This window comes from Bradysia coprophila, assembly GCF_014529535.1.
Source record: "Bradysia coprophila strain Holo2 chromosome IV unlocalized genomic scaffold, BU_Bcop_v1 contig_84, whole genome shotgun sequence".
In the NCBI taxonomy this organism is placed as follows: Eukaryota; Metazoa; Arthropoda; class Insecta; order Diptera; family Sciaridae; genus Bradysia; species Bradysia coprophila.
The window spans coordinates 2,402,813-2,426,987 of NW_023503376.1; the positions used below are offsets into that span (position 1 = coordinate 2,402,813).

Below are 24,175 nucleotides of genomic sequence, written 5' to 3' on the forward strand. Positions count from 1 at the left end.
TTCTGCCCACACAGTTCTACCGTTACATACATATGCATAGATCGACTGATTGCTGACAATATTAATTGAACGTATGTCGACACCATGTGTCCATATTGAAATTCATTCGTAAACATAGCTAACGCCGACCCGTACGAAACACCTATTCGTATCAAAAGCCTTTACTGTGAAACTCTTCATTTCTTTTACTTCATTCTCTACTGAAAAGCAATTCGCCCTTTAAAATCACTTACATTATCCACTCTTTGCCTTGTTAGCATATACAAATAAATTGCCGGAGGCAATATAGACAGCCCCGTACGAAGTCAACTTTCATAAATTCCTATTTAAACAGCTATATACCGCTATATTTACCTATATTTCACTGTAAATAAACATTTCACAGATAAATATATGCTATTATATAGCTCTATATGCCTGTATATAGCTCAATATAGGTGAATATAGATGTCCATATATGGAATGCCTGAAACACCCCACACACATAACAAATTATTTCCATGTTAACAGAAACACTCTAAGTACCATTTTTCCCAAGATATATCACTTTTATTAAAATCCAATATGGCCACCGGAAGCCATTTTGTTAGGAGACCGGAAATAGTACCGACGCTTTACATTCGTTAATACCTTTCAAACAAAAAAAAATTCATGAAATTCGGTCAAAATTTGCTCGAGATATTGTCAAAATACTCCACGTTCACTGTACGGCCGAGTAGCCAGATAAGAGCTCACTCCAAGAGACCTAGCTCACGCTCCGGAGAACATAATTTCAAAAACTTTTTTTTCCCTGATTGGTACGGTCAATACCTATCTAATAAAGCTAAAACGAACGAAATATGTTCAAATTTGGCCGACCTACAAGCAAAAACTGCTTGCCGCCCTGTGCCTGTTCCACACCAAGGGGTCTAACTCACGAGTCGGTCATCCGATTTCCATAAACTTTTTTTTTGTCGATCGGTATTGTAAATACCTTTTAGTTGACGTATCACTTACAAGTGTAACGTTTGAATGTCCGGAGATATCTTCGAAAAACCGTAAAGCACTTATTGGGCCACAGCTCGGGAGGGGTCGATCCAAAATCACTCATCTTCGAACTTAGCCTGTCTTTTGACATTACCAAACGGGAAAAAAAAGAATTTTCAAAATCGGATGCGTTTTACTCAAGTTATCGTGCAGACGGACAGACGGACATTTTTTTTTCGCGGATTTGGCATCTCTAGACAACCACAATAGGTTTCCCCTTACTCAGGGAGTCCAATTCGACGTGTTACGGATGTATGCGTAAACGCATAAGACCCCAGTACTTCGTACGGGTCTAAAAATGGTTCAGCAGTGAACATACATACACATGACAATCAAAAAGCGTTCCATTCATCAAAACGACTGAAAAAGCATTTTACTTTTCCAGATGCATTAGAGGACAAAATAATTGAAGGTGACCTAGAAATTGCAAAAGAGAACCAATATTTTCTGGTTCATTTTATATACATCCAGTACATATACATTGATGTCGCATTGCACCAACAGCATGAACACTTGTAGTTATACTTGTACTAGAGATGCATTAGATGCAGATAAAATATTTATACTTTTGTTGGGCTATCAACGGATGCTTGTCATTGTAAATTGATTTTTTTTTAAACTTCTCTCGTTCGGCTTACGTCATTGTCGTAGACAGACGAAGCACAATGTCAACAACAACAAATATACACAACACACAACACAACGTTCTTCTGCTCTCGGATGTATCCTTGAAAATTTGCTAAGCACATTGCTAAACACTGCTAATTTTTTACAAAAATACTGAATTCGAACCAAAAGTTCGGAATATCGAAAATACTTTAAAAATCTTGTTCAAACGAAATCGGCAAATATTTGAACGAATGCCAGCATATACACGTTTATGAATGGTGTATACATAATGTTACGTGGATGGTTTTACAGGGAGGACTGAAAGGCCGCTACGGTTTCTTAATAATGTTAAATAAGCCCTTCACAAAGACAAAAGAGTGGAAGCTGAGATTCTGTTTAATTTCCTGTAGAGCATTTCGTAGATTCTCAGGTTTTTTTCAATTGTTGTTTTCAATTTATCGAGAAAAAAAAAATTCTCGGGACAGGTCAAGTCAACCTGAATTTATCGGAAATTACTTCGAAAATTTTTGACCTAAAACCTCGAAATGAATATAGAAATTAGGTAGACCTATCAGGTCAAGTCTCAGGTCGAAGTGATTTTTTTTACAATTTTGTATAAAAATGACTGGTCAACTGACATGACTTAAAATTTCACGTCATCGAGTCTTTTGACTGCGGCCAACATTTCTCTAGCCACATTTCTCTCTCACTAAATTCAAGAAAATCATAAAATTGCAACAATTTCATGAAGTTCAACGAAATAATTTGTTGAAATTAAGCCCTGCCTACAGCATCAGCAGAACTAAGTTGTTGAAAAAAAACGGAAATTTTTGGCCTTTGTTTTCAGAAATTCTGTAATTTCCCAAGGTAACGAGTCCAACAGCCACCTTCACTAAACAGACTACATACTGATGCCCAACGGCACTTTGAGCTCCTCATAAAGCCACGGCTTGACACCTGTGCCATGGCACTTTGAGTCCCTCATAAAGCCACGGCTTGACACCTGTGCCATTTTGTTACATTACCCGACAAGAAAAACATTTGTCCAACGACTTTTCGAATCGAAGACCCTAAGTAGCTCCAGTCTATTACTTAGGCCGTCTGACATCGTAGAAAAATTGTAGGCAAAATGAATCAGTGCCAATTGAAGAATTAAAATTAAAAATAAAATTTTCGTTGGAAGATCGGGCGTACAAGTCGAAAATTCAAAAATTCGACGCGTCAGGCGCGCCAAAATTGTTAACGAAAATTAAGTTTTGAAAGTTCATTTGGCTCCAATACCTTTATTTTGACTCTAATTTCTACCATGTCTGTCAGCCGCGGTCAGCCGAGATGTACACGTCAGCCGAGATGTACACGTCAGCCGAGATGTACGCGTCAGCCGAGATGTACACGTCAGCCGAGATGTACACGTCAGCCGAGATGTACACGTCAGCCGAGATGTACACGTCAGCCGAGATGTACACGTCAGCCGAGATGTACACGTCAGCCGAGATGTACACGTCAGCCGAGATGTACACGTCAGCCGAGATGTACACGTCAGCCGAGATGTACACGTCAGCCGAGATGTACACGTCAGCCGAGATGTACACGTCAGCCGAGATGTACCCGTCAGCCGAGATGTACACATTCTGGCTCTACCAGGGTAATGTATAAATATGACACAGATTTCAAGCCAAGGCCGAGTGTTCTTAGGTACCAGTCTGAAATCGAACGCGTTCAATTTATGATTGCCCTCCCATCGATACTATGTCAACAGGAACAAGGAAAAACTAAAAATTATCCGAAAAAGCAAACACATACCATAGACCGGTTCACTCGAATTGAAACCCTTTCCTACTCTTCGCTAAAAAATTCATATTTCCATGAAGAGATTGAGCGGATTGGAACATCTCTGGCATGACTTTATGAATGTCCCCAACCAAAACTTTTCTTTTTCAATCCGTTTTCAGTTAGTCGAGCCACTCTAATGTACAGATTTCCAACAATAGATTTTCAACACTTCCCTCGTCCCAACCGGAAGTAATTCATCATTTCCATGATGCACCCTATACACCGCCCGATTATTTCTGCTTCTTATAGTTTATTTACAAAGTGCAATATATACGAGCCAAGCATACTCACAATCAGAACTTATGCTAAAATTCAACGAGAGGATGGAGAAATGCTGTTCATACCAAGTGTGATATTAGTTACACTGTTCGTGTACCACTATGCATATATGTACATCGGTGATGTGTAACTATTAAACATTCTGTTTGAAGGAGGAAGAAAAAAGGTCAAGGTAAATTATGACGGAAACACCGTATACCAGGCGAGAGTATTATACTTCGGATGGAATAGCTGATTTTGTTTCTTACCCGAGCTGTACGAGTTACATAATTAACAAAAGGGATACGAAGACGAATGTTGCAGAGAAAACGGCAAGGGGGAAAGTTTAATTCGAATTTAATTATTAATGGGGAAATTGACTGGATTGGAAATTTTAAATGAGTTGACTGACGGAACTCTGGAACCATTTTCTTCATCTCCATCACACAAAATATTTATAATTCAATGAGTTGAGTCCATAAATCGATTGATAATGCAGAACGAAAAACTCACCTCTGACCAGTCCATTGTGGAACAGTTGACCGCAATCCAGCTGGCACGTAACCGTAGTTCGTCGAAATTACAATCAACAGACAAATTTTTGCACTAAACACTGGAGAATGGTCTCAATTTAACACAAAACACTCCCGACGTTCTAATATCACGTTGACACTGGAAACAGAGAATCAGAAAACAAAAACAACCTTTTAGAGGAAGTGAAATGAATGAGTGTACGAATTAGGCGCGCTATTATGAAGCAAAATTCTCTTTTTTTTATATTTCGTTTTCAACGATCAACACTGTGCTTTACTTTTTGTTACTTTATTGGTTAATAGACATCAATTAGACTATTCATGTGAACCTGGAACTGTGTACGCGGAGCGTTGTTTTAAATGCTGATAAAAAGACACACTCATATACTGCATTGAAAACAATCTGTGAATCTGCTGGTTTTTTGTGTGTTGAGTTGAGTTATATAATATGCGTGTTTGTACGGTTTACTTGTATCGTAAACTTCGTCTTGGTATATTAGCGAAAATAATTAGCGGTAATTTAAAACGCGTCATTTCAATTCACAGACGATACAAGATCATGAAATAGAGAGACTAAGCTCAGCATGAGCAGCTGTGTATAGGTGAATGAAAAAGAAAAAAACAATTTCGACTTTTCAGAATGAAAACATTAAATTTTCCAATTCATACCGAAATTACACAAAGGTATTAGAGCACTGAAAAGCATACGCTCCCACAATTTAATCTATCGATGTAAGTGCTTCAGCATTATAACCAAAATAAAATAAAAAAAAGTTTCTTTAATCAATTACAATCGCGATAAAAACAATATATACACCAAAGACGTTTGACTTTGCGTCGTCGGTGATTTTGATGAATTTATATCGAATGGTTTTGCGGTGTATTTTTAAAATTCATTTAATTGGATCATATTAGCGACCATTCGGACAATGTGAAAATAAACCTTTTCTCTAATCGAATTAACTGAAAATTTTAACTAAAAATAACAAATTGGAAACTGTTTTTGCCAGCATTCCTCAGGTGGACAAAAATTTTATTTTGGATATGAGAGGATAAAATTCGACGAAAACACTGTGCGAACACTTACTGTTTTCGAAACGATTTGAATTATTTTAGCACTAAATGTATTTAATCACTGTCAGCGACCGAACGAAAATCGTATTTTTCACTTAAAACACTAATTTGTTTGTGGAAATGATAATTCGACATTTACGTTGCATGAAAATTTATATGACAAATCCAGTGTGTTTTGCTCAACGCCATTTTAATTTTACCAAAATGTCATACATCAAAATGCAAAGTTTATTGCTGGTTTACAATGTTTCGTTTTTGGCGCTAAGAAATTGAATTTCGTTTCAAAATTTTTCCGGGTAGAAGAGGCTGGTAACTTTGAGGTCAGTCATTGTCATCTTTTTTCTAAGATACGAGGGAGCACATAACTTCTGATTATCTTACATATCCAAAAAATTCCCCACAATATCACGACGACGACGACGACGACAATCCGCGGTAGGTGAGTTTTTATGTATGAATATACAAGGTTCTGAAAGGACAGATTAAGACACCCAAGGTTCTGAAAGAACCAGATCAAGACAACTCTTAGTTAATCTTGAAGGCGGTGACACACACATTGAGTTCAGCGGCTACGAAGTTTATATGAAAAAGGCAACGTAGCAAAAACAAAATTCCGAATTTTCCAAAAAAAAACATTTTCTTCAAGTTGACACCAACGAAGGCGGGTGACCCCAACTTTGTTAAACAGACTCATTAGAAATTGTGAGAAAATTCAACTTGAAATTAAAAATTTTTTTATTTTTGTTAGGTTGAAGTCGTCATATAAATTTTCATAAACCTAGATGGCGCCACAGAGAAATATTGGTGTCACCGCCTTTGTGATCAACTCAGAGGTGTCTTAACCTGTTCTTTCGTGAAAATACGTCTATTATCGAAAGGATCTTCATCGTCATAAGCGTGGCGTGTCACCTGCGTTTCCAGTGAGTAGACCAAGGGATTTTTATGGCGGTACTAAATTCAAGTATTGTTCTGCCGAAATTTGGAATAAAAACCAACTCTGTCAAAATAACAACGGTTGGCAACGGGAAAAATAGGAAAGTGTCACCTGCAAAGAGATAAGACTCTTGGTCACTCCATGAAACAAGAAGACAGAAAATAAAAAATTTAACTGTCATCACTCTCTCTGACAAAACTCTGTCTTCTCACCACATTTGAGTAGAGAAAATAAGGTTATTCACAAGCATACTGAAGGAAACGCAAAACCTCAGGAAATAGCAAGAAATACGGACCACAAGTTTCGGGTTACATAAGATTTGTTATGTTGCAACCGTGATGTTTAACATAATAATTAAGTTCTTGCGGATTTGCGTTACCTTCAGTATGTTTACTGACCTTGGTTATTTATGCCGGACGGATGAAAAAGAATTCTATTGTTCAAACCGGTTTGCTTGTTTTTTATCCAAATTCACGCCGTAAGTGCGGTTGAAATTTAAAATGGAAAGTGCGGAGGTCTTTCTAACGTAGCCTCATTTTCATACAATGAAGCGTTGAAATGTATAGGTTTTTTCCAAGGTAAATATAGTGAGGAGGTAATGCCATATATAACCGAATCAGATGTGCGGTGGCACTAAAGTTCGATACAAACATCATCTCATCCCTTCGCTGAAAGCAAAAAATGGAATAGAAAGTCGGGCCATCTGTTGTGAGATAGCGAAAATATTTTTGTGGAATACAAGTAAATTGTAGTCAACCTTTAAAAAAAAGATGTCAGTGGCATCGAACTTATGTGCTAGACCGCGCGTCTGAATGGCATTACCTCCTCACTATATTTACCTTGGTTTTTTCCATCGTACGGTAAAAACGAATTTTGACAGACCGAAAACAACCGACCGTCATCCACAGAAGCAAACATAACCGCAACTTGAACAAATTTGTTCGTTAAAACTTCAAAGTGAGGTTGTGTTGTCTTCTCTCCGGATAACGCTTGACATTTTGAACGGCCTTTGAAGAGACCTATTTTTCAGGTCACTTTTTCATCGAATCATTCACTTAAAATTCAAATTTACGTCGTCGTGAATTACGGCAGTGTCGCTGAAGGCGTGAATCACCAAGATATTATTTTAGCAATAAATGAAAAATTTAAATAATTAGTTCAACGTTTCCTCGTTGTATCACTACTAGCAATCCGTTGAATTTAGTAGTCTGTTGCTCGATTCTCATTGATCACACAGTCCACACTTGAGATTTTAATTTCCTTCGATTAACAAAAAAGGAAAGAAAGTGAGATCTTGTCTCATAGATTATAACATTGCTACTAGCAATGACATAGAAAATATTTTTGCCCTACAACGCATAAAAGACTTACTACAAAGGAGATGCACGATTTTGTGAAAAAAAACGTCTTCCGTTTACTCTCTTAAAAACTTGAGTACATAGAGCTAAGCGTTATAGCGTAGATTTGGTGCCTCACAAAAAAGTGGACTATGAATTTAACATTAAAATAACTTGAAGTAAATAAATTCTTGGCTAAAAAGTCAATTTGTTAAAAATGTTGATTATCCCTTAAAATCCTCCTATTTAAATACAATCTTCTCTTTAAAACTACTACGCGTTCTCACAGCTACCTCGTTCAGGTAATATCGCTAGCCAGTCAATGCTCGACCGTCTATTTAATGCTGGGGACTCCAATGAAAGTGTAAAACAGGTATGGTCTATTGTCCGCCCGGAGGACATAAAAATTTGATTTTCGTACTTAAACGCACTCATTTTCATATTATTTTGACATAAAATGTGAGTGCGTTTAAGTCGAATTCGCCGATCGACCATACCTGTTCTAGACTTTCATTGGGGGACTCTTCCACCATCGACAAAACTTGATCAAATATTCTACTTGTGGATCACAAGTTGTGATCCGGTGAAGGTTCATCTTTTTAGCCCCGTACGAAGTACAAAGGGGCTTATAGGATTACGATGCCGTGTGTAATTGATGGAATTCGAAGGAGACGGTAAGGGCAAAGTGTTTGCCTATGTTCATAGATGACAAATCCGCAATAAAAATTTTGTCTGTCCGTCTGTCCTTCTGTCCATCTGTCCGTCACGTCGATATCTTGAGTAAATCAAATCCGATTTCAAAAATTTTTCCTCTGAAAGATAGTCGAAATAGTGAGGCTAAGTTCGAAGATGGGCACATTCGGGTCGGCCCTTTGTGAGTTAGGGCCACTTAAGTGATTTAAGGTCGTTTGGTGATATGTATGGCAAAACAAACGATGGAAATGACATGCTAAATGATAGGTATTGTCAATACCAATCCAGGAAAAAAAAAGTTTTTTTAAAATCGGGTGAGTGAACCGTGAGTTAGGGCCTTAGAAGTGAAATGCTACTAGGGCCCTATGTGTATTTTACATATAACTCGAGCAAATTTCATCCGTTTGTCGTAATTTTTGTTAGGTCTTTTTTCCATAGGAAAAAAAGACCTATTGTGGGCACTTCATCTGTCCGTCCGTCCGTCCGTCTGTCCGTCCGTCCGTCCGTCCGTCCGTCCGTCCGTCCGTCCGTCCGTCCGTCTGTCCGTCCGTCCGTCTGTCCGTCCGTCCGTCTGTGTCACAAATAAAATGTGATTGATAAAAGTTAAAATTGCAATGCTACTATGAGCAAACCAACACCAGGCAAATCAATTATTATTTGTTATCTGGTAACCAATCACTCATAGCAGACATTGCAATTTGAAAGTTTGGTAGTTGTTGGTAGTTGGACCCCCAAAATATTTAGCAGCAAAGATGTTTACCGTTTGAGAGCTACGCACCGAATGACGAAATTATTCCGACTGCTTGCCTTTTTATAACGCAAATATTTGGTAGTTGACTACCACGTTGGTAAATTGCAATGCTACTATGAGCAAACCAACACCAGGCAAATCAATTATTATTTGTTATCTGGTAACCAATCGCTCATAGCAGACATTGCAATTTGAAAGTTTGGTAATTGTTGGTAGTTGGACCCGCAAAATATTTAGCAGCAAAGATGTTTCTTACTCGAGAGATGCACACCGACTGATGAAATTATTCGGTCTGCTGGTCTATTTATAAATCGAGTATTTGGTAGTTGGCAACCAAAGTGGTAGTTGACTACCAAAGTGGAAGTTGACAACCAAAGTGGTAGTTGACTGACTACCAAAGTGGTAGTTGACTACCAAAGTGGTAGTTGACTACCAAAGTGGTAGTTGACAACCAAAGTGGTAGTTGACTGACTACCAAAGTGGTAGTTGACTGACTACCAAAGTGGTAGTTGACTGACTACCAAAGTGGTAGTTGACTGACTACCAAAGTGGTAGTTGACTGACTACCAAAGTGGTAGTTGACTGACTACCAAAGTGGTAGTTGACTGACTACCAAAGTGGTAGTTGACTGACTACCAAAGTGGTAGTTGACTGACTACCAAAGTGGTAGTTGACTGACTACCAAAGTGGTAGTTGACTGACTACCAAAGTGGTAGTGATGTAGTGGACTACCAAAGTGGTAGTTGACTGACTACCAAAGTGGTAGTTGACTGACTACCAAAGTGGTAGTTGACTGACTACCAACGTGGTAGTTGACTGACTACCAACGTGGTAGTTGACTAATACGGATGTTGTAGATATGTTTACTGTTTGAGAGCTGCACACCGACTGATGAAGTTAATCGGCTCGCTTGCCTATTTATAATTCCAAAATTTGGTAGTTGAATACCAAAGTGGTACTTGAATGAGTACCAAGCTAGTAGTAAACAGAAATTGAAAAAAAAATGAAAAAAGACCTCACCAGGCTTCAGCCGGTCTATTCTTGTTTGATTTGGAAGGTAATCAAAGACCGAATAGAATGTTGTTGAAAAAAAATTAAATTTGGGTCCTCGGACTAAGGCCGCTACTAGGGCCCTATGCGTATTTTACATACAACTCGCGTAAATTTCATCCGTTTTTCGTAATTTTTGTTTCATTTGAAAGATAATCAAAAGCCGAATAGAATGTTGTTGAAAAAAAATTAAATTTGGGTCCTTGGACTAAGGCCGCTACTAGGGCCCTATGTGTATTTTACATATAACTCGAGCAAATTTCATTCGTTTTTCGTAATTTTTGTGTCATTTGGAAGGTAATCAAAAGCCGAATAGAATGTTGTTGAAAAAAAAAAATTTGGGTCCTCGGACTAAGGCCACTACTAGGGCCCTATGTGTATTTTACATATAACTCGAGCAAATTTCATCCGTTTGTCGTAATTTTTGTTTGATTTGGAAGGTAATCAAAGACCGAATAGAATGTTGTTGAAAAAAAATTAAATTTGGGTCCTCGGACTAAGGCCGCTACTAGGGCCCTATGCGTATTTTACATACAACTCGCGTAAATTTCATCCGTTTTTCGTAATTTTTGTTTCATTTGGGAGGTAATCAAAGGCCGAATAGAATGTTGTTGAAAATAAATTTAAATTTGGGTCCTTGGACTAAGGCCGCTACTAGGGCCCTATGTGTATTTTACATATAACTCGAGCAAATTTCATTCGTTTTTCGTAATTTTTGTGTCATTTGGAAGGTAATCAAAAGCCGAATAGAATGTTGTTGAAAAAAAAAAATTGGGTCCTCGGACTAAGGCCGCTACTAGGGCCCTATGCGTATTTTACATACAACTCGAGTAAATTTCATCCGTTTTTCGTAATTTTTGTTTCATTTGAAAGATAATCGAACACCGAATAGAATGTAGTTGAAAAAAAAAAAAAATTTGGATCCTCGGACTGAGGCCGGTACTAGGGCCCAATGTATATTTATACTCAATAAATTAAAATTTTCATTTGAAAGGAACATCGTACGGGGCTTCGTAATTGCGCTATGCGCAATTTGTAAGATGTACAGATTACATAATAATTTTACTTTAACTACATTAACCGGCGCAATAGGATTACGGTCAAAGTAGAGTGACAGACGCACTAGGGTCACGTACGCAATAGATATACGGGTTTGTACGGGGCTCAGTCGCAGCAAACGCTCCGACTGTTCTGATGGCTCGTTTGTCTCTCTCTACCTTCAAAACCGATCTTACTTATCCTTGCCATATGCCATACAACGCATAAAGAACTTAGTCCAAAAGAGTTTTTAGAGAGTATGAACTTCCCTAAAAAAATCGGGCATCTCTTTTGCACTAAGTTTTATATGCTTTGTAGGGCAGATCTGTTATCAGCACCGACAACAAAACTTAATCACAAAACTTAATCGATGAACTCAGGCTAGTGATGTGTGATAATTAGTGAAAGTTTCACTGTGAAGCGTAATGGTATAACTAATGAAGTACTAGATTTGGTATCTTACACTCTATCGCTCAGTCAACAAAATTAGTAACCAAAAATTGGTTTCCGAAACGTTTGTGATCCGTTGAGATAACATCACTGACGCGTGTGCAAATTATATTTTCTTCCCGGTATCCGAGTCAAGATTTCCCGGATTTCCCGGTATCCAAAAATGTAAAAGTGACTTCCCACTACATATATTTCCCGCTGGTTTGCGCAGCTATAATCCGATATCCCGGTATCCTAAAAAAAATTTCAGAAATTTCCCGGTATCCTGGATACCACGGATACACATAATTTGCACACGCGATCACTGAAGATCGCAATTCTGCTTAGGGTGTATCAAAAAACGCAACCGCACTGTTGTATTCATCGGGTTTTATTGATTGAATTAAATTTTACTTTTGTACGGAGTTAACATCACAGAAAAAATTGAACACGCTCTATATTCGCAGAGACTAGAAGCTTTTAATTTCGAATGCAACGTAAAGTTTCGGAGGTGCAGTTTATATCTGGTACAGTTTATTAACTCAACGATAAGGTCTCACTGGATTTTGGTACTTTCAATAGTTCGTTGCTCTTAATTTTTCGATCGCTAGTGGCATGAACATTACTGGGTATTGGTGTCAGAGGACCATCTTTTTGGAGCTTAGCAATTTTATTGTATTTCGACCGCCACGCTCTCAGGCTCAAACCAACGGCAAAGAAATGTGAACAGTATCCATCATTGACTGGCCGATTTTGAATTTTGTTTGCATTCACATTTTTGCCGACAAACTTTTGGTAGTCTTTGTCGATGCAGGCCAACAGTTTGCCGTTTTTCGTCAACGGAATGCTACCGCTCGTTTTTGACTTCACCAGTCCCATCTTCTGCTTTTTATTGTTCAAATTTAAATTCTCTACCGATCCTTTCCTCGGCGTACAGCTTTTGCTTACAATCGAATTTTCATTACAATCAGTTGCCAATTGCGGCAAACCCTCAACGCAACACTTGTTGCCGATGCATTCGAATTCCTTTTTATTATTGTTCGATTCGATCGGATCCGGCTGGATGATGGAATTCGTCGGTGGTAACTCATCCACATTCGAATTTTGCACTATACTCGTGAGACGAGGTCCACAGCTCGCATGACGTCTGGCCGAATCAAGTGGTTTCCCTCGGGCACTATTTTCATTAAAAATTTTCGATCCGGATGTGCGTCTCAACACTGACGACTGTATTTTGGGTTTCACGGCGGAGTCCGTCAAGTAATTCGACTTCTTATTAAACAATGGCAATCTTGGTTTCCGTGGTATACGATTGATTCGTTCGGGACTTTTGCTGTCGCATTCGGTGAAGTCAATGATAAATGTGCGGCTAGCATTTATGGTTGGCATTACTTCCTTGTTGGTTGTGTAATGAGGCTGAATAACGGGTGGTGGCTTGATGTTAGTATTCCGCAGCATTTCGTTCTTGTTCAGTTTGTCTTTCTTTGATCCTTTGTGGTGCAGAATCTGCGTTCCTTTGAGGAATAAGTTCAGACCTAAGTAGGCAGGAGCAGGAGGAATGACCTGTTAAGAAATTGTCTTGTTGTTACGTTGGTCGAACTTTAGGCGCCTTTATAAACATCCATCTTGTTTACCTGTTTATAGATCATTTGAAATCCACCGGTGGAAACTTTTGGGTCGTTACGGTAGTCTATTACAACTGAAACGTTATGGAATCAGGCATTTAGTCAATCGACCAAAATAACAATGAGTACCTTTCAGTACGTCGTCCAAGCATTGTGGACAAAGTCGTGCTGTAACACTAGTGGAAGCACCTAGATCCGGACTGGAATTAATCTCAATAAGCCACGGTTGACAATCCTCCGAAACCATAAAATCTGCGCCAAACAACTCAAAGGTATTTAATCGACGATCCATTGTGTCTTGTGACGCCAGCAGCGTTCCTTTGCAATTCAGAATTTAATAAAAATTCATTTTTTGTGCTTTAGTCATCGACTCACCGATCAGTGCTTTCTGCATACCGGGATAGATTTTCTCCGACCACATTTCAGCTTTGCCAATTTGTCGCAAATACGCTTGGAATGTGTGACAATCCCACATATTTTCTCGGGGAAGCCTTTCGTCACGTTGACCATTTTTGTAACGCTTTTGGACCGCATGATTTGTTAGATGAACCGATTCATGGAAGTCCACCAACGTAAATTCTTGGGAACTGAACCGCAAGTAACTTTCGTTGTACATCCCTAGATGAATTTTTGGAATTTTGATTTTGAAACTTATTTTTTACATCCAACTCTACACTCACATATGACGAGTGGCTGAACACTGGTTACCAGAAACCATTGACGAATATCAAATTTGCAATTGTGGATGATTAGTGGGCGTTCTATGGTTATTGGTTATTTAATGGCAATTATATTGATGAAAATAAACCACTAGAATGGTGGTATGCAAGAAAGCAGCGGTAAATCAAAAAACTAATCCATTAAAACCTGTCACAGACGGCAAGCATATCAACAGTTTTATTATCTGATCTATTACTTCATTTGATGGAAAATTTACTGAGATTGATTTTCAGAAATCTTTTACTTCATTTGTTTTGAACATGCTTTTTGCTATATAAGACCTCATTAGTCAGAGCATGTCGTTTATTCTTGATGTCGTTGTCGATAACTTATTATCACACTACTCGACTCCTATCACATAATGAATCCGGGAACCTATCGCCCAATCCGTAGCTTTTCAGACTCGTTGCGAACATATGAAATTAATCATTCATTATGTTGTTAGCCTGTTACGGACGGCAGCCATACGACCAGTATTGTTATCGGGTCTATTACTTCCATCGATCAAAGCATTTTCAATCAGTTGATTTTAAATCTTGTACTTCAATTTTTTAACATGCATTTTACCATATAAAGGACCATATTACCCAGAGCTTGTCATTATTTTTCTCATCGTTATCGATAACAGATGAATAGCGAATTCAGAAAAATGTGGTCGGAACTCCACATCTGAAATTATTCTAGAAATGTGACACAACAAAACGCACTTCAAGCATGAGTGGTACTCTAAATAGGGTACTGAAACTTGACACAACTGCAGAACAATGGTATTTTATTCGCAATCTGGGCGTCCGTACAAGTTCAACGAGCTATCACACGTTAAAATAGGTTTAGATTTGGCAGAAAAAATAAATTTCGAAATTTGGAAATTCGTATGAATTCAGTTTTGAAATTGCTGAATTTTACCAACCTTTGTCAGTTTGTCACTTTGTTACAGTAAAATTTTTGAATTACTCGGTGGATTTGGCTGAAATTTGCAGGGTATCTCAAGGACGTAATTCTAAGAGACTAATTTGAAGGAATTTTCATAAAAGTTAATAATTTCGGAACTATCGTGTTTCAGTAATTTCCCGCAAAAATCGCTCATTTAGGAGCTATGAGCGTTTTAAGTGTGAGCTATGTCAGCCATAGATCGTAAAATATGGCGGTTAGAAAGTTCGTTTAAAAGACAAAGTTATATGGATGCTAGATTCTAGTCGACACAAGTTTCAGGGTTTTTAATCACCCATTCAGGAGCTATAAGCGTTTTCAATGTGAGCTATGTGGGATGTACATCAGAAATTGTAGAAGATAGAAAGTTCGGTTCAAAGACAAAGTTATAGAGTTTAAGATTCTAATCAGCACACGCTTCAGGGTTTTTTTTGAAAATTTAAGCTGAGTTTGGGAGTTGGATGCAATCGTACGGGTCTGCAAAGTTACTATAAGTATTGTGACGCATTTTTCTTATAATAAAAAAGTAACTTATCTTCAAAAAACAATTTCTTGAACCAGTTATTTACGCTTTTCTCATCACCTGCCGATTGTGACGCATTTGTTTTTGTCTGTCCAAACTGTGAGCGTCACCCCCACCGATATCTGTTCTTTTGTAAGTGGATAAAGGGATTTGCGATACACTTCCACCGTAAGTGGTATTTGATCGATACCTCTTCATCAGAATTTTTTTTTTAAATGTGCAGTCGCAATTACGACGACAACGAATTTGTTAGCTAGTGATATCGCCAAATCTTCAGGTGATTGGGGAACAAGCGGTCTCCAATTTTAATGAGTAAAAGCTCGTTGGATTCGTCTTTCAATTCTAGGAAACACGTATCTTTCACTTTTTCTAAAAAAAATTGTTTTCTGTGAAAAGCGTTCAAAAGTGAAGACATGTCATAGGGTACCGAAAACAGTTTTTCGACAATAACTCAAGAAAAAATTATTTTAAATTGTTGTAATGTTGTACGAATGTCGGCCATGGAAAGACCTACCAGAAGAGTATACGCATCGCTTGGTGCGAGTAGATCCACGAGAGTTACGACTAAAAATATAGCGAATGTTCGGAGAGTCTGCCCTCCCTGCAGCATCGATGTTCCACGGAACTGAGAATGGGGTGTTGTAGCTGGCTTCACCCACTATCGTTACACATATAAATGAAGCCAGTACTTCTGGGGTGCAAACCTACAAACTCCTGTCGCGTAGAAAATATTGGTCTCATCACTCGTAACAAAATGTACTATTTCGGTACGCTTTTGACAGAAAACATTTTTAGCCCCGTACGAAGTACTGGGGGCTTATAAGATTAATATGCCGTTTGTAACACGTCGAATTGGAAGCAGACAGTAAGGGCAAAGCATTTGGTTATGTTAATAGATGACGAATCCGCAATAAAAAAAATGTCCGTCCGTCCGTCCGTCCGTCCGTGACCCCTCTAGCTTGAGTAAATCACAAGCTTTTTTCAAAATTCTTTTTTTCCCCGATTGGTATCGACAAAAGTAAGGTCAAGTTCGAAAATGGGCATGGTAGGGTCGGCCCCTCCAGAGCTAGGGCCCTATAGGTGTTTTTCAGTCTTTCGACGATATCTACCGAAATACGCACGCAATAGCTGCTTGTGATATATCAAATGAAAGGTATTGACGAGTAGAACAAAGTTGCTGAACATTGTTTTTGGGTAAGATGCAACGTGTTTTTTGCACATAAATCGAGTAAATCTCATCCGATTTTGCTAGTTTTTGTTTCATTTGAGAGGTAATTGAATACCCAATGGAAAGTTGGCAAAAAATTTTGGGTTTCTAAAATAATGTCGTAAATTGTTGGTTTTATTTGAAAGGTACTTCGTACGGGCTTTCGTAATTGCGCTATGCGCAATTTTAAAAATGAACAGTTTCAGTAAATTTGAAAATGCCCAACTTGACTTGCATTTTGGTAACAGACGCATTAGAGGGTTGTAAACGTATTAGGGTTCCGGGCTTATTAGGGCTACGGACGTATTATGGTTGCGGACGAAATAGGATTACGGGTTGTACGGGGCTAAGTCGCAGCAAACGCTCCGACTGTTCTGATGCCTTGTTTTTTTTAGAAAAAGTGAAAGATACGTGTTTCCTAGAATTGAAAGACGAATCCAACAAGCTATCACTCATTAAAATCGGAGACCGCTTGTTCCCAAAGTTAAAAAAATCACCTGAAGATTTGGCGATATCACTCTTAAATAAAAATAGATTTGGGCATAGCACTGACAGTGTTATGATTTAAAAAGCCTCATCGAGGCTGTTTAGGAAAAAGTTTTCCCAAAAATAGTCCCGGTTTCTAGGTCAAAATCAAATTCCAGACGATTAAAATCGACTCATGGATAGGTCACATTTTATAAAGACTGAAACAATCGATTTATTGGCCATCATTTAAAGTCACGTTATCACTCTCTAGCTCATTGATTTTTAGTAATTAAATCGACACACTTTCTCTACTGTCTGCCAAACAATCTTCAACACAAACATTCTTGAATCATTGAACACGAACAATTTTCATTTTCCCTGATTAGAATCTACATTCTGAATTTCTCAACACTAATTTTGTGTACCTATCCCCTAAACCGTAATAACTTTTGACAACAAAAATCATAAGTTCAATCGACTCTACAAGAAGCATAATAGTGAAATGAAGTGCGGTCCCGAACAATCGCTTGTAACTGAACGTACCAAGGTTCGGAAATTTTACCAGACCAGAAACACGCGCCTAATCAACCTAATTCTCATTTGGAAATGAATTAAACCCCAATTACAAACGTACATTAAAACCTCCACTAATTTAGGCCAAATGAAATACCGCGTGGAATGCAGTGGTAAAAACTTTGTCTGTTCTCAATACGAAGATAAGAAAGTTCGGAAATAGTTTCGTCGATAAATTTATTTTCGCGTGTCTAACAAACGTGTGTGTAGACGGTAGAATCCGAAATAGCTTGCGAAACCTATACTTGGAATAAAGACACATAATCCTTATGTACACGCAACACTTAAGACATTCAGAGCAACATTTTTTTGTTGTTGATTATTTTGCCTGTAACTTATATGCCACACGTTCACCATTACACATACCATGCAGACATTTTTATGAATCAGATAAAAATAAGTATTGGGAATTCGCTAAACTAAGGCTCGGAACGGGTCGGGTTCGGTCAGACCGGAACCCGAACTTGATTTAACCCGAATTATTTCGGGTTCAACCCGAACCTGACCCGAACTTGAATTTTCGATTTCGGGTTTAACCCGAACCTGACCTGAACCCGAAATTGTTCAACCCGAATTTGACCTGAACCTGAACTGAACCCGAAATTTTAAATTTAATCAGGTCGGGTTCGGGTAACCCGAAATTTTGAGCGTTTATTACACTAAAAAAAGTCAAAAATTTCGGGTTACCCGAACCCGACCTGATTAAATTCGGGTTGAACAATTTCGGGTTCAGGTCAGGTTCGGGTTAAACCCGAAATCGAAAATTCAAGTTAGAGTCAAGTTCGGGTTGAACCCGAAATAATTTTTCAGGTTCGGGTCATGAATCCGGTTCAGGTCAACCTGAACTAAAACAGGTCAACCCGAACCCGTTCCGAGCCTTACGGCTAAACGGATACCTTACCGATATACTTCTGCAGAACATAATGTCCTTTATTCACAACTGGTGGATTGACGAAGGTTAAAATTTTCTTCAGGTCGTTCATCAAATGAATGCCACGTCCGCGACACCTATTCGACGGCTTAACGATCCAAATGTTATAGACACCGTCAAGGTTATACTGTGACCAATGTTCGGCCATTTCTTCCAGCACCTTTTCGATGATCATGAGTAGAGTTTCCACCGAATTCACCTCGGAATCTTTTATCTTAGCCCCCTCCTGGATCACCATTTGTGATTGCATCAAAAACACATCCCATTCATGGTCCCAAATTCGTTCAACATCCTCATCAATATCGAAATGCAAACGTGAACGAACGTACAGCTTGCATTGTTTCATTGCGAATTCAATGCAAGCGGCAGATATTTGACCCGATGGAGATATAATGGCGTCAACGCCTTTTTCGCTTGATGTTTCCATAATGAATCGAAGCAGGGAAATGCAAGCGCTCAGACGGAAATTATCGATGAATTCGCCTAGTTCGTCTTGACTCCAAACGTTAAAACTTCGCGGAAAATATGTCTCCGACTTGCCTTCGTCGAAAAACCAATGAAAATCGTGTAACACATTGTTCAGGCCTACAATATTCGGGTCTTATGTAAATTTGATGTTAAAATGGCAGCCTTACGCGCGTATACCTTCTTTCGTAGTGAATGGACTTTTGTGGAATTTATTTATTGTCATCGACGGATTCCGTGCCATATCAATCCAGTCAGTCTTCTCCTTCCGGGCTGACCACAAAAAGTCAATTGGCATATGCTCCAAGAACCGCGAAATGATGTTCCTTTCACACTTAAGTAGATGCTGTCGCCGTGATTCACCCGGCCGTCGAATTGGTAAATGTTGGGTAAAATCCTCCAACACCACTTGACACAATCCGGTAACAGGAGCCCGCCGATGAATATCCAGTTTTTCCACCCAGCCTCGTTCAATTAATCCTTTACGTATCGAATAGAAGCAACCGCGAATGGTGAACGTTTTCTTGTGTTTGATTGCGTCTTGAGCTTTCTTTCGAAGCTCATACAAACGTTCGGTGCTGATCCAGTTTCGTCGATCCGAATACGACAATCGTTTCGAGTTAATTAGGGCGGCCGTATCGTCGTAACTACTGCATAGACATGTAGTCTCTGAATACCCTGTGCACGAGGAATATGTGGCAGTCCCTTGCTTTTTGTACACTTCAGGAATTTCAGGTTCATTGTTACAATCGGCCGATTCGTGTTCCTCTTTTTCATTGTCACTATCTTCACTGGTATTGAGCTTTTCTGCTGTTGGTTTCTTATCCGCGGGAGTTATGTCTGTCTTCTGACTTACTTTAGAGCGAGCGGATAGAGTTTGGTGGGTTGAGGTGTATGTCGATTTCAAATTAGGTCGAACATAAGCTGAGGTAGCTTTTAGCTTTCCATTTGATTTATTCTTTACACTCAACATAGCCATATTTTCACCACAGTCGTTCCAAAGGTAAGATTTTCCTTTCTATCAATTCAAAGCACAACGTTCAACTGAAGAAATTTCGATTTGATTGAAGTGCTCGAATTCGACTAAATTTCGTTTATTTCGCTGTCTCAGCACATCACTAAAAATAACGTTAACAAAGGCTTTTTTCATTCCTCGTGTCCCTTATGCGCGCGCAAAAATTCATTTGATAAACACAGAAATGTTGGTATTCAGTGCAACAACCTGAAGTTAACCCAGTTTAAAGAAATGAAAACATTGCTGGCATGAATGGATTCGACAAATACACTTGCATTGACCCTAATTCACGAGAAGTTTGTTTACTTGACAACGATTTCCGAAACTTCCGTTTTGGTTGATGAGGAATGTGTACACGTCACAAAGAAAACAACGTGAAACATAAACGACTAGTGACGTCATAACAGGAGCTATATTTGAGTGGATTTTTAGCTAGTTCGCCTTGTGAGATAAGTCACGGTGAGCTTGAATTAATTTTTAATCAGAAAAGGATGAACTGTACCAGGGCTCTCGCATTGACTACACGTGAAATGTTACTACTGTCGTTTAAATACAATATTCTCACTTGACCTTTGAAGCCTTGGAAGGACTTAGACAAGGCGATGGACTGGCAGCTCTATTCTTCAACATTGTTCTTGAGAAGGTGATAAGAGAGAGCGACGTGGAAACCAGCGGAACAATCTTCAGAAAGTTGAGTCAGTTGTTAGGATATGCTGATGACCTAGACTTAATTGGACGGAACATTGACATCGTTAAAGAGAATTTCACGAAAATTGAAGATAGGGGTGCTGAGTTCGGTCTCAAGGTCAGTGAGAGAAGAACCAAGTACATGACAACTTCATTGTCTGATGGCAGATCAACGAACCATACGCTGGAGGTGAATGGAAAACACTTCGAGACTGTGGACAGCTTTATTTACCTTGGGTCGCTGGTCAATAGTGATAATAGCATCGGAGAGGAAATACGTAGAAGGGTAACGCTTGGTAACAGGAGTTACTACAGTCTTCAAAAACTCATCCGATCAACAACACTCAACTGCAAACTTAAGAGCGAATTGTACAGACTGCTGATTCGACCAGTTGTAGCATATGGATCGGAAGCTTGGTGCATGACACAAAGTGACGACACTTTTGGTTTTTGAAAGAAGAATTCTTCGATCAACTTTTGGAGGTGTTAATGTGAACGGTAACTGGTGAAGACGATACAACCATGAGCTGTATCAGCTGTACAAGGAGCCTGATATAGTCAAATTCATCAAAATCAATCGATTAAGATGGCTCGGTCATGTACAAAGAATGAACGAGGAACGTGTACCACTGAAACTGCTAAATACAAATCCCGATGGAAGACGCAGACCAGGAAGACCAAGAGCGAGATGGAAAGATGCAATTGAGTCTGATCTAAAAGTACTAAGAGTGAGCAACTGGAGAACGTTGGCGCGGAATAGGTACGATTGGAGAAGATTGCTGGAAGAGGCCAAAACCAATAGTAGGTTGTAGTGCCTGCCTAAGTAAGTAAGTATATATTATCACGTGACCACTGCTACTGATGAAAGCAAGGCTGAAAGCTTTGGGGAGGTGACGTAGATCGCCACTGTCAGTCCTTCCTCAAATCAACACAAGTAAGGCCTTGCTCCAATCCATTAAGTCTAAATAACGCTGCCAGTCGACAATGGTTGGAATTTTTAACTTGTAGCAGCCCTCCAATTTAATTCAAAAACTTCAATGTCACTCCCATCAAAATGAACACCAAATTTATTTTTCTACTTATCTTTGCTGTTTTTCCTAACTGCACCAATATCATCTGTTCGTATGCCATCAACGCTGAGCCTAAAGTAAATGAACAAGAATTCGGAAAAGAGAAAAGATCCCTCGAAGACTATCAATGGTCGGATGATTATCTCGTTACGAACATCAAGAAAGACTTGAACGACGATGACTATCGAAATGGTAATGCCGAACCAGACATTGATGACCATGAAACTGAAGATGTAAAAAATATGAAGAAAAGGGAGACAGAAGTGATTACAGGTAATGTTCGTGGGTTGACACAAAAAAAATGAAGATTTCGATAAAATGCACTCATTCGTTGTGCTTCCGTCATTAATAGATATCCGATCATTTACTGATGCGGATATTGAACAAGCTTTGTCCAAATTAAGCGAAGGAGAACTGGAAGTGTTGGAAAAGGTTGTGGACAATGAGGCATCGACGTCAACTATAAAAAAACGGGGCATTGCGTATAGTGACTCGGATAAAATTTGCGATCCGCGGTATGGATGTAATAGTAAGCATTCAGAAGATCTGGGCGAGCATAGCTACAAGCAGATCATAACTTACGAACAACAACCGGGTAACATTTTCACAGCCAAAAGAGATTTTGTTTGAACGTTCAATAAACTCAAGTTGTAGGTGAGCGACACAGGTCGAGCAAATTATTCAAGCGATTCAGTCGATTCTCACCGCTGACGCGTGAAGAAGTAATGAATGCCAGAATCGACTTTTTGAAAGATAATTACAAACGACAATCGGAAAGTAAGTTCGTCGTATCTTCTGACGAGAAAAGGGCCAAAATTCGAACCGATTTTATCGTTCCAGTAGGTAAAATTGAAAATTCCCTCAAAAGGAGAGAACGTTACCAACGTGAGACCGCAAGGGATGCCGTTCGAAATCCCTATTTCAACAGTTTGATTGGACCGAGATCCAGAACAAAGCGGTCGGTGGATGCTAAATCACCAGCGGTGAATCCAATGGACGATCCGCAAAGTATTGAACACATCAAATTGTTGGAAGAATCCTTTCCGAATCCCAGTCCCGACAATTCGTTGCATTCGGATCAAGTACACATCCGTGTTAAACGAGCCTAAGCTGTGTTTTAGAGAAAAAAAAATCGTTTTTAAGCTGTATGGTAACTCCTGTTTGTTGATTGTTGTAAAACATTAATAGGAACTCGACGTTCTGTGTTTTATTAACTCGACTATGATTTGATAATGATAATGGAGGAGGGAACGAAAATGCAAGTTTCTCTGAAAGAAATCTCAATCGCTCTAGTGTTTTCAACATTGATGATGTGATCTTGAAATATTCCAAATACTTCGTCAGTCGAATGATTTCTAAGGTTTGGCTGAAAAAGTTTTCAAAGACTGATTAAGATTAGGGTTTCCTCCGACAGCACAGAGAAATGTAGGTATATACAGAAATTAACCTTATCGAAAGCATAATGAACCATTCTGCTACTTATTTTGATCGAAGTAATTTTCAACAGGTCGACACATCGGTCTTGTACTTCATTAGTTTTACCACTTACTTTACGTATAAAAATAAATCACAATGGTCGAAGCTCACTGCTTAGTTTTGTCGATGCTGTCGATAACAGATGACATGTCATCTGTCCAATTCATTGAGGGATTCTTTTGAATTTCGACTGACCGAAATCGGCGCTATTTTTTCCAGGACTTTTTTATATATGCCTAGTTAGGCCTTGGTGCCTAAGCCCCAAAACCAGTCTCAGACATTTTTGATCTTCCATACCTGGCTGGTTGTAAGTGGCCAAAAGTCGAAAAATGAGGTTTCGTAGTTCGGATTTCATTTCCGTAAGGTGGCGAGGACACGGGCGTGTATGGGTTCGTTGGAAAGCTGAGGTCAAGTACTCCTGGGGCAAATTTTAACTTCATAAAATTTGATGATAATCGGCCGAAAATATGACTTCTGGATAATTTCTTAGAATCGATGGAACCTCCGTGAACTTTGATGAGAGCTGTGACCTCACTAATGCAATTATTTGATTAAATTATTACTTATTATGAATGTGGAGGACCTCAGCTTTACACCGATATCCATATTTAGTAGTTTGGTACGTGACTACGTAACAGATGAAAACTGTGTGTTTCACTCCGCCAAACTAGTAAATATGCGTATCGCTGTAAAGCTGAGGCCTTCCACATTCATAATAAGTAATAATTTAATCAAATAATTGCATTAGTGAGGTCACAGCTCTCATCAAAGTTCACGGAGGTTCCATCGATTCTGAGAAATTTTCCAGAAGTCATATTTTCGGCACTTTATCAGCAAATTTTATGAAGTTAATATTTGCCCCAGGAGTACTTGACCTCAGCTTTCCAACGAACCCATACACGCCCGTGTCCTCGCCACCT

At 38.9% G+C, this 24,175-nt stretch overlaps 3 protein-coding genes and 1 long non-coding RNA gene across 6 annotated transcripts in view; 1 reads left to right on the forward strand and 3 right to left on the reverse strand.

Annotated features, from left to right (window-relative positions):
* Positions 1-5,538, reverse strand: part of LOC119072784 (serine/threonine-protein kinase 26) — a 106,180-nt gene extending 100,642 nt beyond the window's left edge. Inside the window, exons 1-2 of one of the 2 annotated variants that reach the window (XM_037178077.1) lie at positions 5,347-5,538; positions 4,240-4,398 (exon numbers count right to left, since the gene is read on the reverse strand). In XM_037178077.1, the coding sequence (XP_037033972.1) occupies positions 4,240-4,254 (15 nt within the window). In that variant the 5' untranslated portion in view covers positions 4,255-4,398; positions 5,347-5,538. Of the gene's footprint in view, positions 1-4,239; positions 4,399-5,202; positions 5,323-5,346 lie in introns of those variants that run through there. The other variant, XM_037178078.1, reaches the window with a different exon arrangement.
* Positions 5,539-11,943: 6,405 nt separating this feature from the next.
* On the reverse strand, positions 11,944-19,993 carry LOC119072804 (tubulin glycylase 3A-like). The gene is made up of 7 exons (XM_037178101.1): positions 19,188-19,993; positions 18,513-19,127; positions 13,871-13,951; positions 13,566-13,808; positions 13,320-13,508; positions 13,200-13,264; positions 11,944-13,128 (listed from the first exon to the last, which is right to left on the reverse strand). Exons 1-7 carry the CDS (start codon positions 19,984-19,986, stop codon positions 12,103-12,105), a joined length of 3,018 nt encoding a protein of 1,005 aa, XP_037033996.1. The 5' UTR covers positions 19,987-19,993; the 3' UTR covers positions 11,944-12,102.
* A 578-nt stretch (positions 19,994-20,571) lies between these two features.
* Positions 20,572-20,859, reverse strand: LOC119072806. Its single transcript, XR_005086924.1, has 3 exons — positions 20,750-20,859; positions 20,701-20,703; positions 20,572-20,582 (listed from the first exon to the last, which is right to left on the reverse strand). It is a non-coding gene; the product is annotated as an uncharacterized LOC119072806 (long non-coding RNA).
* An 894-nt stretch (positions 20,860-21,753) lies between these two features.
* LOC119072794 lies at positions 21,754-22,970 on the forward strand. Of its 2 annotated transcripts, none has more exons than XM_037178090.1 (4): positions 21,754-22,052; positions 22,132-22,374; positions 22,434-22,556; positions 22,620-22,970. In XM_037178090.1, the coding sequence occupies exons 1-4, from the start codon at positions 21,764-21,766 to the stop codon at positions 22,886-22,888; spliced, it is 924 nt and encodes a 307-aa protein (XP_037033985.1). In that variant the 5' UTR covers positions 21,754-21,763; the 3' UTR covers positions 22,889-22,970. The 2 variants fall into 2 exon arrangements, with proteins under 2 accessions (XP_037033985.1, XP_037033987.1); XM_037178092.1 differs by having other exon boundaries at positions 22,623-22,970.
* Positions 22,971-24,175: the final 1,205 nt, after the last annotated feature.